General features: G+C 33.5%; 1 protein-coding gene across 1 annotated transcript in view; it reads right to left on the reverse strand.

The window, feature by feature from the left end:
• The window catches only part of TMEM232 (transmembrane protein 232), a gene marked incomplete at its 5' end in the record, with an annotated part of 186746 nt that extends 174694 nt beyond the window's left edge, over positions 1 to 12052 (reverse strand). The window contains one exon of the mRNA XM_045565626.1: positions 11925 to 12052. Coding sequence (XP_045421582.1) covers positions 11925 to 12052 — 128 coding nt within the window. The remainder of the gene's footprint in view (positions 1 to 11924) is intronic.
• Positions 12053 to 13307: the final 1255 nt, after the last annotated feature.

Raw genomic sequence — 13307 nt, forward strand, 5'->3', positions numbered from 1 at the left:
AACCACACATTTTATAAAGTGTTAGTACACAAAATATATAAGAAACTGAAACAAATCAATGGCAAAAAATGACCTGATTAAAAATTAGGCAAAAGACCTGAACAGTCATTTCTCAAAAGAAAACATACAAAGGGCCAGCAGGCATATGAAAAGGTTTTGTTTTATGTTCTTTTTTACCTTTTGTTTTTCTTTTTTCTTTAGTTTTTTTTCACTATTTTAAATTATCAGCAGTATTTTTCACAATTTGCTGTGATATGTATTTCACCTTTGCATCATTTCAAATACTAGAGGTATTAATTGTATAGAGACTCTTAGAAAGTTCTGATTTGTTTTATACATTTTTTTTGGAATTTGCACAAAAGTGAATTATCACAACACTGACTTTGTTGGCAAGCATTGTGTTTGTACATACAAACGTTTGAAACTTCCTAAGTACATAAGAGATGTCATTTTTGTACATCTGCTTTTGTGAAAGATAAAATTTCCCAAGATCTTGGTTCTTTGGACTATTGCATATGCTATGGTGACCCATTGTGGGTTTTGATCTATATTGTCAAAAGACTTAATTTGTTCCTCATGGTATTTCAGATGACTGCAGTTATAAAGCTAGATGCACACAATTAACAATCATGGTAATATGGGTTTATACATTGCCTGTTTTGACTTACTTCTTTATGAATTTATTCATGTGTTCATAACTGTTAAACCTATGCAACTGTTGTTAGTATACCTGACAGTTTGTGCTTATAAAAATATACGTGTTATTATTGCCTGTTTTATTGTTTAAAGTGGTATGAAGAATTCCATTGTGTTTTTATGTTTCTCAAATAAATCCCCTTTTAAATATGTAAATAAATATATTTTAAATATTTTTTAGATTTTTCCCAGAATTATATTTTTCAGGATTTTGATCTTTCAAGATTTTAATAGGATTATGGGGTTTGAGATTGCATCAGCATAATGTGACATTATGATAGGCTATAGGCTCCCAAATTTATCAAAGACGTTCCTCAAGTTCAACTGATCTTAACATGCAGTAATATGCATATATTATAACACATGCTCCAATTTCTTTATTGGTTGACATTGCACATTATTTCCTATATAATGTTGTCCGTGCTAACCAGTGCAGTAATAATAGTTAAAAAAAAAAACACTCTCATACACTGGGCTGACATTGAACAGGTCCACACTATTTTGATTTATCCATTTCTACACTATATTTATAGGTAAATATTTTGGTTACCACCTCTGCTTATAAATATGTGCATATATACTGATTCTTTTATTACTTTAAAATAAGACCTTCTCCCCCAAAAAATAAATTATAAAGACATCATAAGAAAATAAAAAGGCAAAACTTTGAGTAGTAGCATATATTTTCAACATATAACTAACAAAGGGCTCATATCCAGATTATATACAGAACTCCCCAAAAATAGAAACATGGGGAAAAGACTTTTAAATAGGTAATTCACAAAAGGAGAAATCAAAATGGCCAATAAATATGTGAAACAATGATCAACATAATAAATAGGAAAATGCAAATTAAAACCATAATGAGATGCTACTACACATTCACTGGAAGGGCTAACATTTAAAAAAATGGCAATACCAGGGATTAAGAAGGATGTGGAACAATAGGAATGCTCACAAGCTGCTTGTGGTCGTATAAACTGGTACAATCACACCAACTGGAAATCAGCCATTGTCTACCTTCTAGAGCATTCTCCTAGCACCCTATACAACAGAACAGAAATGGGAGCTATTCTTTTATATCTGTTCCAAATGATTTCTCATGCAAGGATGTCACTCAGGGAGCTGAGTGTAATAGATACATAGGCTTAGAATCCTTATTCCAAAGTGAAACCAATGATTTTAAACAAAAGTCATTGCATTTCTGCAGCCCTGTGAAGAACATGAACTCGGGGAAGCTCAGAAGTTCTTCTAGTCACGGATTTATAGTTTGTTCACAATCCTCCTAGTCTCGATGTAGTGTATCAATCAGAAGTCATTTTTACCATAAGCAGTGGTTGTAATAACAGTGGACATTCACTTTTACCTTGTTTTCATGGTAATGGAATTAGAAAATAAGCCAAGCTCAAATCTGTCCATAAAAAAATGAGAGAACATTTTGTTCATCCTTTATTCATAGACATATCACACATTTTGGTCCATTTTGGTCCATGAGATAGACAGCTGGTTTTATTCCAGATTTCAGCTCTCATGAAAAATGTTGCTTTGAGCATTCTTATACTTGGTCCTTGGTGTACAGGTGTACATTATTTCTGTTGGACATATTTCAAGCAGGGGGATTGATAAATCAATAGGTATATCTGTCTTCAATCTTGGTAGATAAGAGAAAAAGGAGGCCAGATGGTGACTAGAGACATGGGTCACCATATTGTCTCAGAAGGAAGGAAAAGTTTTAGATGAAAAAGAAAAATAGCCAAGGTGCAATTCTGAGGGATAAATGCAAGACAGGTTGGTCAATGGGTACAAAGTTATAGTTAGACAGAAAAAATAAATTTTGGTGTTCTATTACATAGTAAGGTGACTATAGCACATAACAATGTATTGTATATTTCAAAAAGGACAGCTTGAAGATTTTGAATGTTGTTACCACAAAGAAATGACAAATGTTTAAAGTAGCAGAGATCTTTAAAAAGTAGTTCCACTAGAGAAATAAAAATAGAATCCGGATTTTAGGATGCTAATGAATATAAGGATAAAAAAGAAGCAAACTCATTAAATATTGACTACTCTTTTGACAAGTCTGGTACTATGAGAAGGTGAAAAAAATGGAATTGAAACAGAAATTTCAAATAACAATTAACATGGCTTCTCCTAAAACCCAGAAGTACTAGCAGAATGAAAGAAAAGTCTTACACTTTAGGTATGGATATGATACATTTGAATGTTTGAAGGATTCAGGGATAGATTTATTAATCTGAAGGGCATAAATAAAGAGTTGATATGGACATGTACAGAAATTTATTCTATGAATACCTCCCCTGAATTTATCATTTCTGACTCGCTGATTTTGGGCCTGAGCTTTTGAAGTCAGGCACTGGAAATATTCTCTGTCATACTGATACCTGCTGTGTGATTGATTACAGCATCTTCACATTGTGGATATCCAACAGGCTTTATACTGTGAAACCAGAAATATAGGCCTCATATTCATTTTTAAAAATATCTATGGTTTGATATATTCCTTTATTGTCTTTGCATTTCTTTAGATTTTAAATTTCTGATACTGTCTTAGCAAATGGAATATTGTCTTAAGCCTTGAAAATGCAAACCCTCCTACTTAGTAGTTTCTAATATAGGGAACTCAAAATGGATAAGAGGAGAGGGGACTGTTGACACACACTGAATTTTGAGCAGAAAGCCATTTAGAAGAAAATTGAAGGCTGAAAATATTTGCAAGAATAAAAACCTACTTCCTCTTCTAAATGTTTGCTCTTATACTTGTAAACATTCTATTTTGCATTTGGTAACAGTCAATGGTCCTTTAAAGGTTGTCTGTAAGAAGCCCACTAAGAGCCTGGCGCGGTGGCTCACGCCTGTAATCCCAGCCCTCTGGGAGGCTGAGGCGGGTGGATCGCTCGAGGTCAGGAGTTCGAGACCAGCCTGAGCGAGACCCCGTCTCTACTAAAAATAGAAAGAAATTATCTGGACAACTAAAAATATATATAGAAAAAAAAAAAATTAGCTGGGCATGGTGGCACATGCCTGTAGTCCCAGCTACTAGGGAGGCTGAGGCAGTAGGATTGCTTAAGCCCAGGAGTTTGAGGTTGCTGTGAGCTAGGCAGACGCCATGGCACTCACTCTAGCCCGGGCAACAAAGTGACACTCTGTCTCAAAAAAAAAAAAAAAAAAAAGCCCACTAAGAAACAACTAAAATTCTAAAATATAATGTCATCTCTTATGAAATATAATTATTAATCCCAAAGAGGGTTAATTGTTTAGCATACATAACGGTACTCAAAGTGATGTATTTAACTACCAAAGATGAACAAACTGCCTGCATTCATTTGGCTTAAAAAAAAGACCTTTGAACTTGATCTGTCTTTTCTCTCATTAGCCAATGAAAGTAAAAATCAATGAGTCTGATAGATTCATCTTAAAACCATACATACGGATTTCCTTTTGACAATAGGTTAATCTTTCCCTGATGCCACAAATGTTTGATAACATCAAGGACATCCCCCTCTTGAACCCTGAAAATGCTTATTTCTTTCCATTATACAGGTTTCTGCCAGACAGCCCTAAGAATCAGCTAGTTTGAGTAGAGATACAAGTGTTAAAGAGAGGGATTTGCAAGTCTGAGTGACCAAAGTGGGTGTCAGTGGAGAAATAATAATAATATTACAATATTATTCCAGCCTGAGCAAGAGCGAGACCCCGTCTCTACTAAAAAAATAGAAAGAAATTATCTGGCCAACTAAAATATATATAGAAAAAATTAGCCGGGCATGGTGGCGCATGCCTGTAGTCCCAGCTACCCGGGAGGCTGAGGCAGTAGGATTGCTGAAGCCCAGGAGTTTGAGGTTGCTGTGAGCTAGGCTGACGCCACGGCACTCACTCTAGCCCAGGCAACAAAGTGAGACTCTGTCTCAAAAAAAAAAAAAAAAACAAAAAACAATAGTATTACTATTATTTCAATAATGTGCATGAGCAAGGAAATGATGGTCTCTTAACTATATTTCTGAATGTGCAAGCTCCCAGGATGATGGGCATCACAGCCAAACTTTCTCTACTGACCCAACTGGACTAAGTCCCCAAACTAAATCTAATTATAGTTTGTTGCAGAGTAAATGAGTCATTTATTCTCAGCAAGAGAATAAAGCTGACATTATAACCACAGCTGTGGAGTATGGCTTGTGGACTTTGTCCTAGAAAATTCATCTCAAAAAACACCAGAAACTCTTTTTTCAAAGGCAAGTAATCAGTTTAGCTACTAAGAAAAGGGGAAAATTATTTTAAATTAATCAAGACCCTTATTTATTTTTCATATAGCAGACCAAAGTAAGCAATGCAAGGTTGATACAGCAACTCCAAGATGTTGGAAGTTCAGATTTTTTTGATCTTGCTACTCTCCTATTCTCAACATACAGTTTCTATTTTATGGCCTGAGATGTCTGCTGTAGCTGTGGCAATCACATCCTCACTCCAGCTATAAGGAAGAGGTGGGATGAGGTTTGTAAAGATATACTACTTCTCTTAAAGAGCGCAAATAGTCATACACATCACTTCCGCTAACATATAACTGACCAGAGTTACACCCATGACCACATCTTACAGCAAGGGAAGCTGAGAAATGTATTACTTAATGGTTTTCCATGTATCCAACTAAAACTCCTATTAGTATAGAAGAAGGAGAGAATGGATATGGGAGGGGGGAATTTAGCAGTGTTTCCACGGTGACCATAGTTTACCATAAATACAGTGAGATACTAGAAGAAATTGCCACTAATTAAGTACCAACTGGTAATTCCTTGGATTATCATTTGTGCTATATGAGACTCATTTTAATAATATCCCTTGTAAGGTAAATGTCTGACCATGGAGGAAAGACTCATACTCCATTAGCCAATCACCATTTTTCTCATTTTGACAACATCAGTTTTACATGAAAGTAAAGGGGGATGGACAATATTCAGGATAAGATGTACATGCTTCCATGGCTAATGAAAACGTTAGTGCTTTGGTGAATGTGTTGGGGGAACAGTGTGGTAAGAAATGGATTTGTGATCAGCTTAAACTTTGCATAAGTATATCCTGAATCTAAAAGGTCATTCAAACATAGTCAGAGGACTAATTATGGGAACACATGTTTCCCAGGACACGGGAGGACTGAAGACTGAGTAAGTATTATAGGACACCTGGGCACTGACTTTCTTTCCTTTTCCCCTTGAATAAGCTGTGGAATCACTAATACTGAGTTGGATTTAGGCATAAGAAAACATCTGATATCTAAAAACATCTGCAAAAATGAAAGTGTATAAAGCTTCAAAAAGTCTTCATGATTAGTGCCTGTACTGTACATAAACATCATAAGGATTCTCAGATTCCCCTGATGCCTACTTGGCCTTCAGTCCCTGAACACTGAGCTGCCCCTCCCTCACCATACTTGGAGTAGCCAAGAGCTGGGTGACACAATCTGAAAGTACAGAAGAGTTAGCACCTACAGGGTGAATCTTGACCAAGGAATATGCTAGACAGGAGGAACTGGATTTCTCCTCTCCTCCTCACTTCTTCATCCTGTGTCCTACTGTGTGATGTGCTTTGTCCTTGCAATCTGTCTGGATAAGTCCTACATGTCAAGCAGACATATTCATTGTATCTCTTTGTGGCAAGCTGTGGTCTAGTGATCAGGGTGGTAACGCATGATGTTTTCTTGCCTAATTTTAATTTTTGCTTTACCTTTGCTGTATTGACTTTTCATACCCCAAATAGAATATCATCACCTTAATCCTTGTCACATATTCTACCTTACAGAGACGTGGGCCAAGACAGTGGTGTAAGCCCAAGGATGAGGACTGTAGTTTTCAAGATCTTACAAAACTCTGTATACTTTGTACAGATATTCTCATCAGTAGCCTCTGATCTCTCATTTGGGACAATACATCCTAAAAGAAGCTACACTACAATATATTGAATGTGTTCATACTCTTTATGGTCATCCAGCTTCTAAATTACCATATTTGTGGCTAAATCATCTGTAACCAGTCCCAAAATTGACAAGTATAGATGTCTAAGGCTAAACTTAACAAACCTAATTGCAAAGTCTTAACCATTAGGATTTCTCTTAAAGGCTTACAGTAATTCAGACAAATGAAAGATAGTCAAGATAAATTAAAAAAAACCCACAAATGGCCAGAATATGAGTCTAGAAAAGTTTTTCTTCTATTGATAGCACATATTTAGAGCCCACCCTAAAGAACTATACTGTATTATAAATGTGTATATATATCAAAATTAATATTATATAGATATTGATATATCTATAGATATGACATACATATATAACATTTTAACTATTTAGAACATGTATTTGTAGAGAACATTTTACTGAATATACAAGACTTTCAAGAACATTTATACAAAGGGAAAATTTTAGGCATATTAACATTTTAGGAGGCTTTGAAGACTACAGTCTCCCAGATATAAAAATACTCAGAAGCTTCTGTGAAAAAGATACAAAAATTGTAATTACTTGACTAAATCTTCCTAATGTAAGTCTTACATTCCCTTTAATTTTTTTCAGTCAGCTAAAATATGTGCACACTTGACATAAGTCTTCAAAATCTTTTTGTCTTTTCCATCTCTGAGATGAAGTAGCCAAAGGAAAACAGAATATATGCAATAAAATAATCTTAGTTATAAAATAAAATAGTCACAAAATGATATACTCTGAACTCGTAACCCATTGCAAAATTTTATGGCTTTCACTTGAAGGATTTACATGGAATCTACACATGTCTCTAATGGAACCCACACTGAGCCTACAAATACTCATTTTTCCCTTAAGGAAGAATAAGTGAAGGATCTGGAATATGAGGCTTATAAAAATATTCATGAAAAGATAAGAAGAGAAACAAATGTGATATCCCTTGTTGGGTCCTTGCTTTATGTCTTCCCTTGATAATAGGGGGCCACAAAGACAAGAAGAGCAAGTATGTTTTCTAAGTGACTGAACAGTAGGAAAAAGTCAGGATTTTCAAAGTGCAGGAAACTTACAGGAGAATCTCTGCACATTGTCTGACTAAATACCCAAGGTAACGACAACCAGAACTAAACCCACTCCCCTCTTCCCAACCCCAGGAACTACACAGAAGACTACCTTGGTATTCAGCAGAGACAGAAAGAAAGCAAAAGAAAAAAGAACTGCTGTGGAAAAGATTGGTCCCAACACAGATTTATATCCCAGACAAACACAGATTGCTGGGCAAGAAAACTCAGGCAGTGAGCTTAGTTTTAGTTGTCCCTGATTGGTAGCATTTGCAGGTGCCTGGCAGAGAAGCAAATGTAAAGATTCTCTCTGGAGGATGACATATTTTTCCTAGTCCTCAAAAAACATGCAGAAACGTTTTTCCCCCAAGGGAAAGTGAATAATGACAAGATACAAGGAAAAAGATGACATAAATGAGAACAAGTAGAAACAACAAACTCACTGAGACTCCAGTCACTGAAATAATCAGACACAAATTATAAAACAATCATCTCACCACATGCTTAAAAATATCTGCAGGGAACTAGGAACCTTAAATCTACACAACAGACTTGAAGTAAACTAAATTAATTATTAGAATGTAAGATATAATTTTTTTAAATTCAATGGATAAATTTGGCAATAGGAGAATTAGTCACATGGAAGACAGACCACAGATCAGGATAATTATTGACAATACAGTAGAAAAAGAAAAAAAATTGGAAAACGGAGAGGAAAAGAGTAAGGCATGTGAAAGATTTAATGAGAAGATCTCATACACAATTAATCAAGAGTCCCATAAGGAGAGAAAATAGAAAAGGAGTTGTCAAGGCAATATCTGAAGAAATAATACCAGATAATTTTTTTAAGAGTAATGAAAGAAAGACACATCCACAGATTCAAAAAGCTCCAACAAATCCAAGCAAGAAATTTTTTTTAACAAATTACATTTTGACACATCATAGTAAAACTGAAGAAAATGGAAGACAATAAGAAACTTTAAAAATCATCCATGGGGGGTGCAGACTAATTTTAGACTGACATCAAAATTTCATCTAACTTCTTAACAGCAATAATGGAAGCTGTGAGACAGTGGAATATAATAATAATATTCTAGGGTGAAAAAAAGAATAAAAATGATAATGGTCCAAAGATAATTCCACATACAGCTTTAAACATTTTTCAAGAATAAGAATAAAATAAAGATATATTCAGACAGACAAAAGTTGAGATTTTTGCCAACAACAAAATCTCAGTTAGCGAAATTCAAAGTATTACATCAGGCAAATGAAAAACATGTCCAGATAGAAAAAAGAAGGATTCAAAAGTAAGGAAAGTGATGAAGAAGAAATAAAATATAAAGGAATGTTGACTAGTTTAAGAGTAATAAAATCTAGCAGGGGTTAAAAAAATGCAAAATAGAATTAGAATACCAGATAAGTTTTGAAGAAAAAAAAATCTTATTTTTTTAAAGAAGGATTTTTATACTTACCCTTTTAATTTTTTTATTTTAAATTTTTATGGATACATGATAGTTGTACATTTTTATGAAGTACAATGATATTTTGGTACAATCATACAATGTGTAATGATCAAATCAGAGCAACGGGGATATCCATCACCTCAAACATTTATCATTTCTTCATGTTGAGAACATTCCAAATCCATTCCTCTAGTTATTTTGAAATATATAATAAATTATTGTTAGCTATAGCCACCCTATTATGCTACTAAGCACTAGGTCTTATTCCTTCTCTCTAACTATAAATTTGTACCCATTAAACAACTCCTCTCTACTCTTTATCTCCCTCCCCACTACCCCTTCCATCTTCTGGTAACCATCATTCTATTCTTTACCTCCATGAGATCAATTATTTTAGCTCCTCCCAACGTATGAGAACATGCAATATTTGTCTTTCTGTGCCTGACTTATTTCACTTAACATAATGTCCTCCAGTCTCAACCATGTTGTTGCAAATAACAGGATTTCAATCTTTTTTATGGCTGAATAAATTTTTTATGACTAAATTATATTCCATTGTGTACATGTGTTACATTTTCTTTATTCATTCATTTGTTGGTGGACACTTAGGTTGCTTCCATATTTTGGCTATTGTGACTAGTGCTGCAATAAACATGGGAGTGCAGCTATCTCTTTAATACGCTGATTTCTTTTCTTTTGGATACATATCCAGCAATAGGATTGCTGGATCATACAGTACAGTATGACACATTACAGTATTTTTAGTTTTATGAGGAACTTCCATCTTGTTTTCCATGGTAGTTATACTAATTTACATACCCACCAACAGTAGAGGAGCATTCCCCTTTCTCTGCATTCTTACCAGTATCCAATATTATTTGTCTTTTGGATAAAAGCCATTTTAACTGAGGTGAGATGATATCTAATTGTGGTTTTGATTTGCATTTCTCTGATGATTAGTGATGCTGAACATTTTTTCATATGCCTGCTGGCCATTTGTGTGTCTTCTTTTGAGAAATGTCTATTCAGATCTTTTGCCCATCTTTAAATTGGATTATTTGGTTTTCTGCTATAGAGATGTTTGAGTTCCTTATATATTTTATTAATCCCTTGTCAGTTAAATATTTCGAGTATTCCTTTTAAATAAAGATTGAGATAAACATATTAGAAATAATAACGTTTAGCAATATTTCTGCATGTAAAATAAATTTATAAAAATCAATTGTATTTCTCTCTTCTGGTAATAGCTAGAAAATATAATTTTAAATATATATATGTGTACTATTTATAATGACATCAAAAATACTACAATACCCCTATGAGAATGATAGACAATAACCCTATTTAAAAAACTAAAATTTTATTAAGAAAAGTTTCTAAATAACCAAATAAATGGAGAGATATACTATGTTTATCGATTGGAATCTTGATTATGACAAAAATGTCAATTCTCCCTAAACTGTTCAGTACATTCAGAAAAATTCAATTTAAAGATCCCAGCATGTTTCTGGGGAAAAAAAAAAAAGACAAGCTGGTTCCAAAATTCACATGCAAAATACCGCTGAAAAGAACAAGCTTGGAAAAGCTATCATATTGACTATTAAATGTTACTACTAAGCTATAGTAATTAAGACAGTGTGGTATTGGTGTGGAAATAGACAAATGGGCCAGTGAAACAGAATACAGAACAATGAAATATACCAATTATATGTGAACACTTGATTTATGCAATAATTGTACTAGAGAAACAGAGGGAAAAGGATGCTCTTTTCAATACATGATACTGATGAATTGGTTATGCACAGAACAAAAGGAAATTGGACCTATACTTAATACTATTCACAAAAATTTCCACAGATTACAAACAAATATTGATGAATTGGTTATGCACAGAACAAAAGGAAATTGGACCTATACTTAATACTATTCACAAAAATTTCCACATAGATTACAAACAAAAAGAAAATAATAAGATTTTTAGAAAATAATATGCAAGAATATTACATGGTCTTCTGGTTGGGAAAGGTATTTTAACCAAGATACAATAAATGACTAATCATAAAATATTGAGATATTTGACTTTATACCTGACTATATATTTTATAAATTTTATAAAATTTAATGAGTTAAATTTGGATGATTTATTATCAATTTCATTTTCTTCTCTGTAGGATTCTGGATGGATAACAACCTCTCCTGCCACCTTTTTCTTTTTATATGGATCACCATGGGGTTAGGACAAGGAAACAACAGAAAACAACTAAAGGAAGTACACTTTGTGACTATAAAGTCTTTGTAAAAGTTCAAGGTGCTATTGCATGCATTTTATAACTTTATCCTAAAGAAATAATTTGAAATATGGAAAAATATTCTACTGTGGCTAAATTTGAAATAATAAAGGACTTAGAAATAACTAAAATGCTTCAAAAGACAACAGTTATTAAATACTTTCTCTTACACATTTTATGATTATGACAAATTAAAAAAATGTGAGTATAGAAAAATGATTATTTCAAACCAAAAGTATAGAATTCAAAATTGTAGAAAGTATATAATCATTATAATAAATAAGACTATTTTTAAAAAACTTTAACATTTTTATACTTGGCTAGAGATCTATGAGTGACTTTTTTTATTTTTCACAATTTTCTATACTTTCTAAATTCTCTATACAATGCATATGGGTTCCCTACATTAATATGAATTTTTTTTCTAACTTACCTTGCTTTATGACTCTCTTTTCCATTTAAATTTTGAAAATTTAATTTTACGTGTTTTCCATGATAAGACGGAGGTATTATTCCAAATTTATCAATCACAGGTGATTTGTTAACAGCCATATTCACAGATCATAAATCTAAAGAGAAATATTATGTGTATGTTAGCATACAAATGCACTCACAGTACCAAATAATACATGTCATGCAAATTCATTACTTGTGGAAAAGGGTAGCAAGATAGAAAATTGGCCTTAAGTATAATAGCCTATTAAGGAAAAATTTAAATTTAAACTCTCAGATGTTGGATTCCAACCTAATTTTACCTTTCAAATTTACCTCTTCTTTCCATTATGTTACTATTATAAACTTGTCCATTCATATAATATCTAGTCTTTAATTTGCTTTAGCACTTTTATCAGAAAAACCATTGAAAGAAGAGCATGGCATGGTAGCTAAGAGGACTGGCTATACAATCAAACTGATTTACTTAACTGTTCTGTGTCTCTGTTTCCTCACCTGTAAAATGGGAATAGTATCTCCTCACAAAGTTCCTGTGAGAAATAAATAGTTCAGTATATGTACATTGCTTAGAATAGAGCCTAGTATACAGGGAATTTTAAGCATTCATGATCATTATTAGATTACTGTTTTCTGTCCTTCAAAGCCACTTTTATGTTTCTTTTATGTCTCTTATCTTTTTGCCATTTAGATTATGCTTTCTCTGCTTGCCCTCACACCCAGATTTTTTTTTCTTTCTGAAGTATACCTTAGCATATTCTACAAGTGTATGATCAAAACTAGGACATACTATTTGTATTTACTGGAGTATTTAATCAGCAGAATTAAGTAATGAAATGGATAGTCATATTTATACTGGATTATTTTGCATTTCAGTTTTAAGATAGTTAAATTTAAAAACTGATCATTAGATCAGTCAAGCTTTTGGCAGGAAACATAGGACACACTCACATGGAGTAACTGAATGAAGGAGTTCTTTTGAGAGAAATAGGTAGAGTTATAAAACAAGATGGTGTAGTTCTCAGGGGCTGGCAAGAAGGGGATAAGCTGTTGCCACTTAGCACTGAAGAGGAAGATAGACCAAGAAAGGATAACTGTAGGAGAGTGGTGCTTAGTTAAAAGCTTTTGGCTTTGAGTTGAGAGATGCTACCAATCTGAGGCTACCCTCTAGCCTGGAAAATAGGAACTGTGATCTCATTCTCCTACACACTTTACTCCAATCATCTGCCTGTGCTTCCCATTTGCTAAACCAAACTAGAAGCCAGGAGGCACAGGGCAAAATGGAGAAGGATGGAAAGCAGATCTGAAGGGCGATGGGAAAATATCCAGCATAAAATGGATAATAGACACAAAACATCATTGTCTA

Source organism: Lemur catta, chromosome 12 (genome assembly GCF_020740605.2).
Source record: "Lemur catta isolate mLemCat1 chromosome 12, mLemCat1.pri, whole genome shotgun sequence".
Taxonomy (NCBI): Eukaryota; Metazoa; Chordata; class Mammalia; order Primates; family Lemuridae; genus Lemur; species Lemur catta.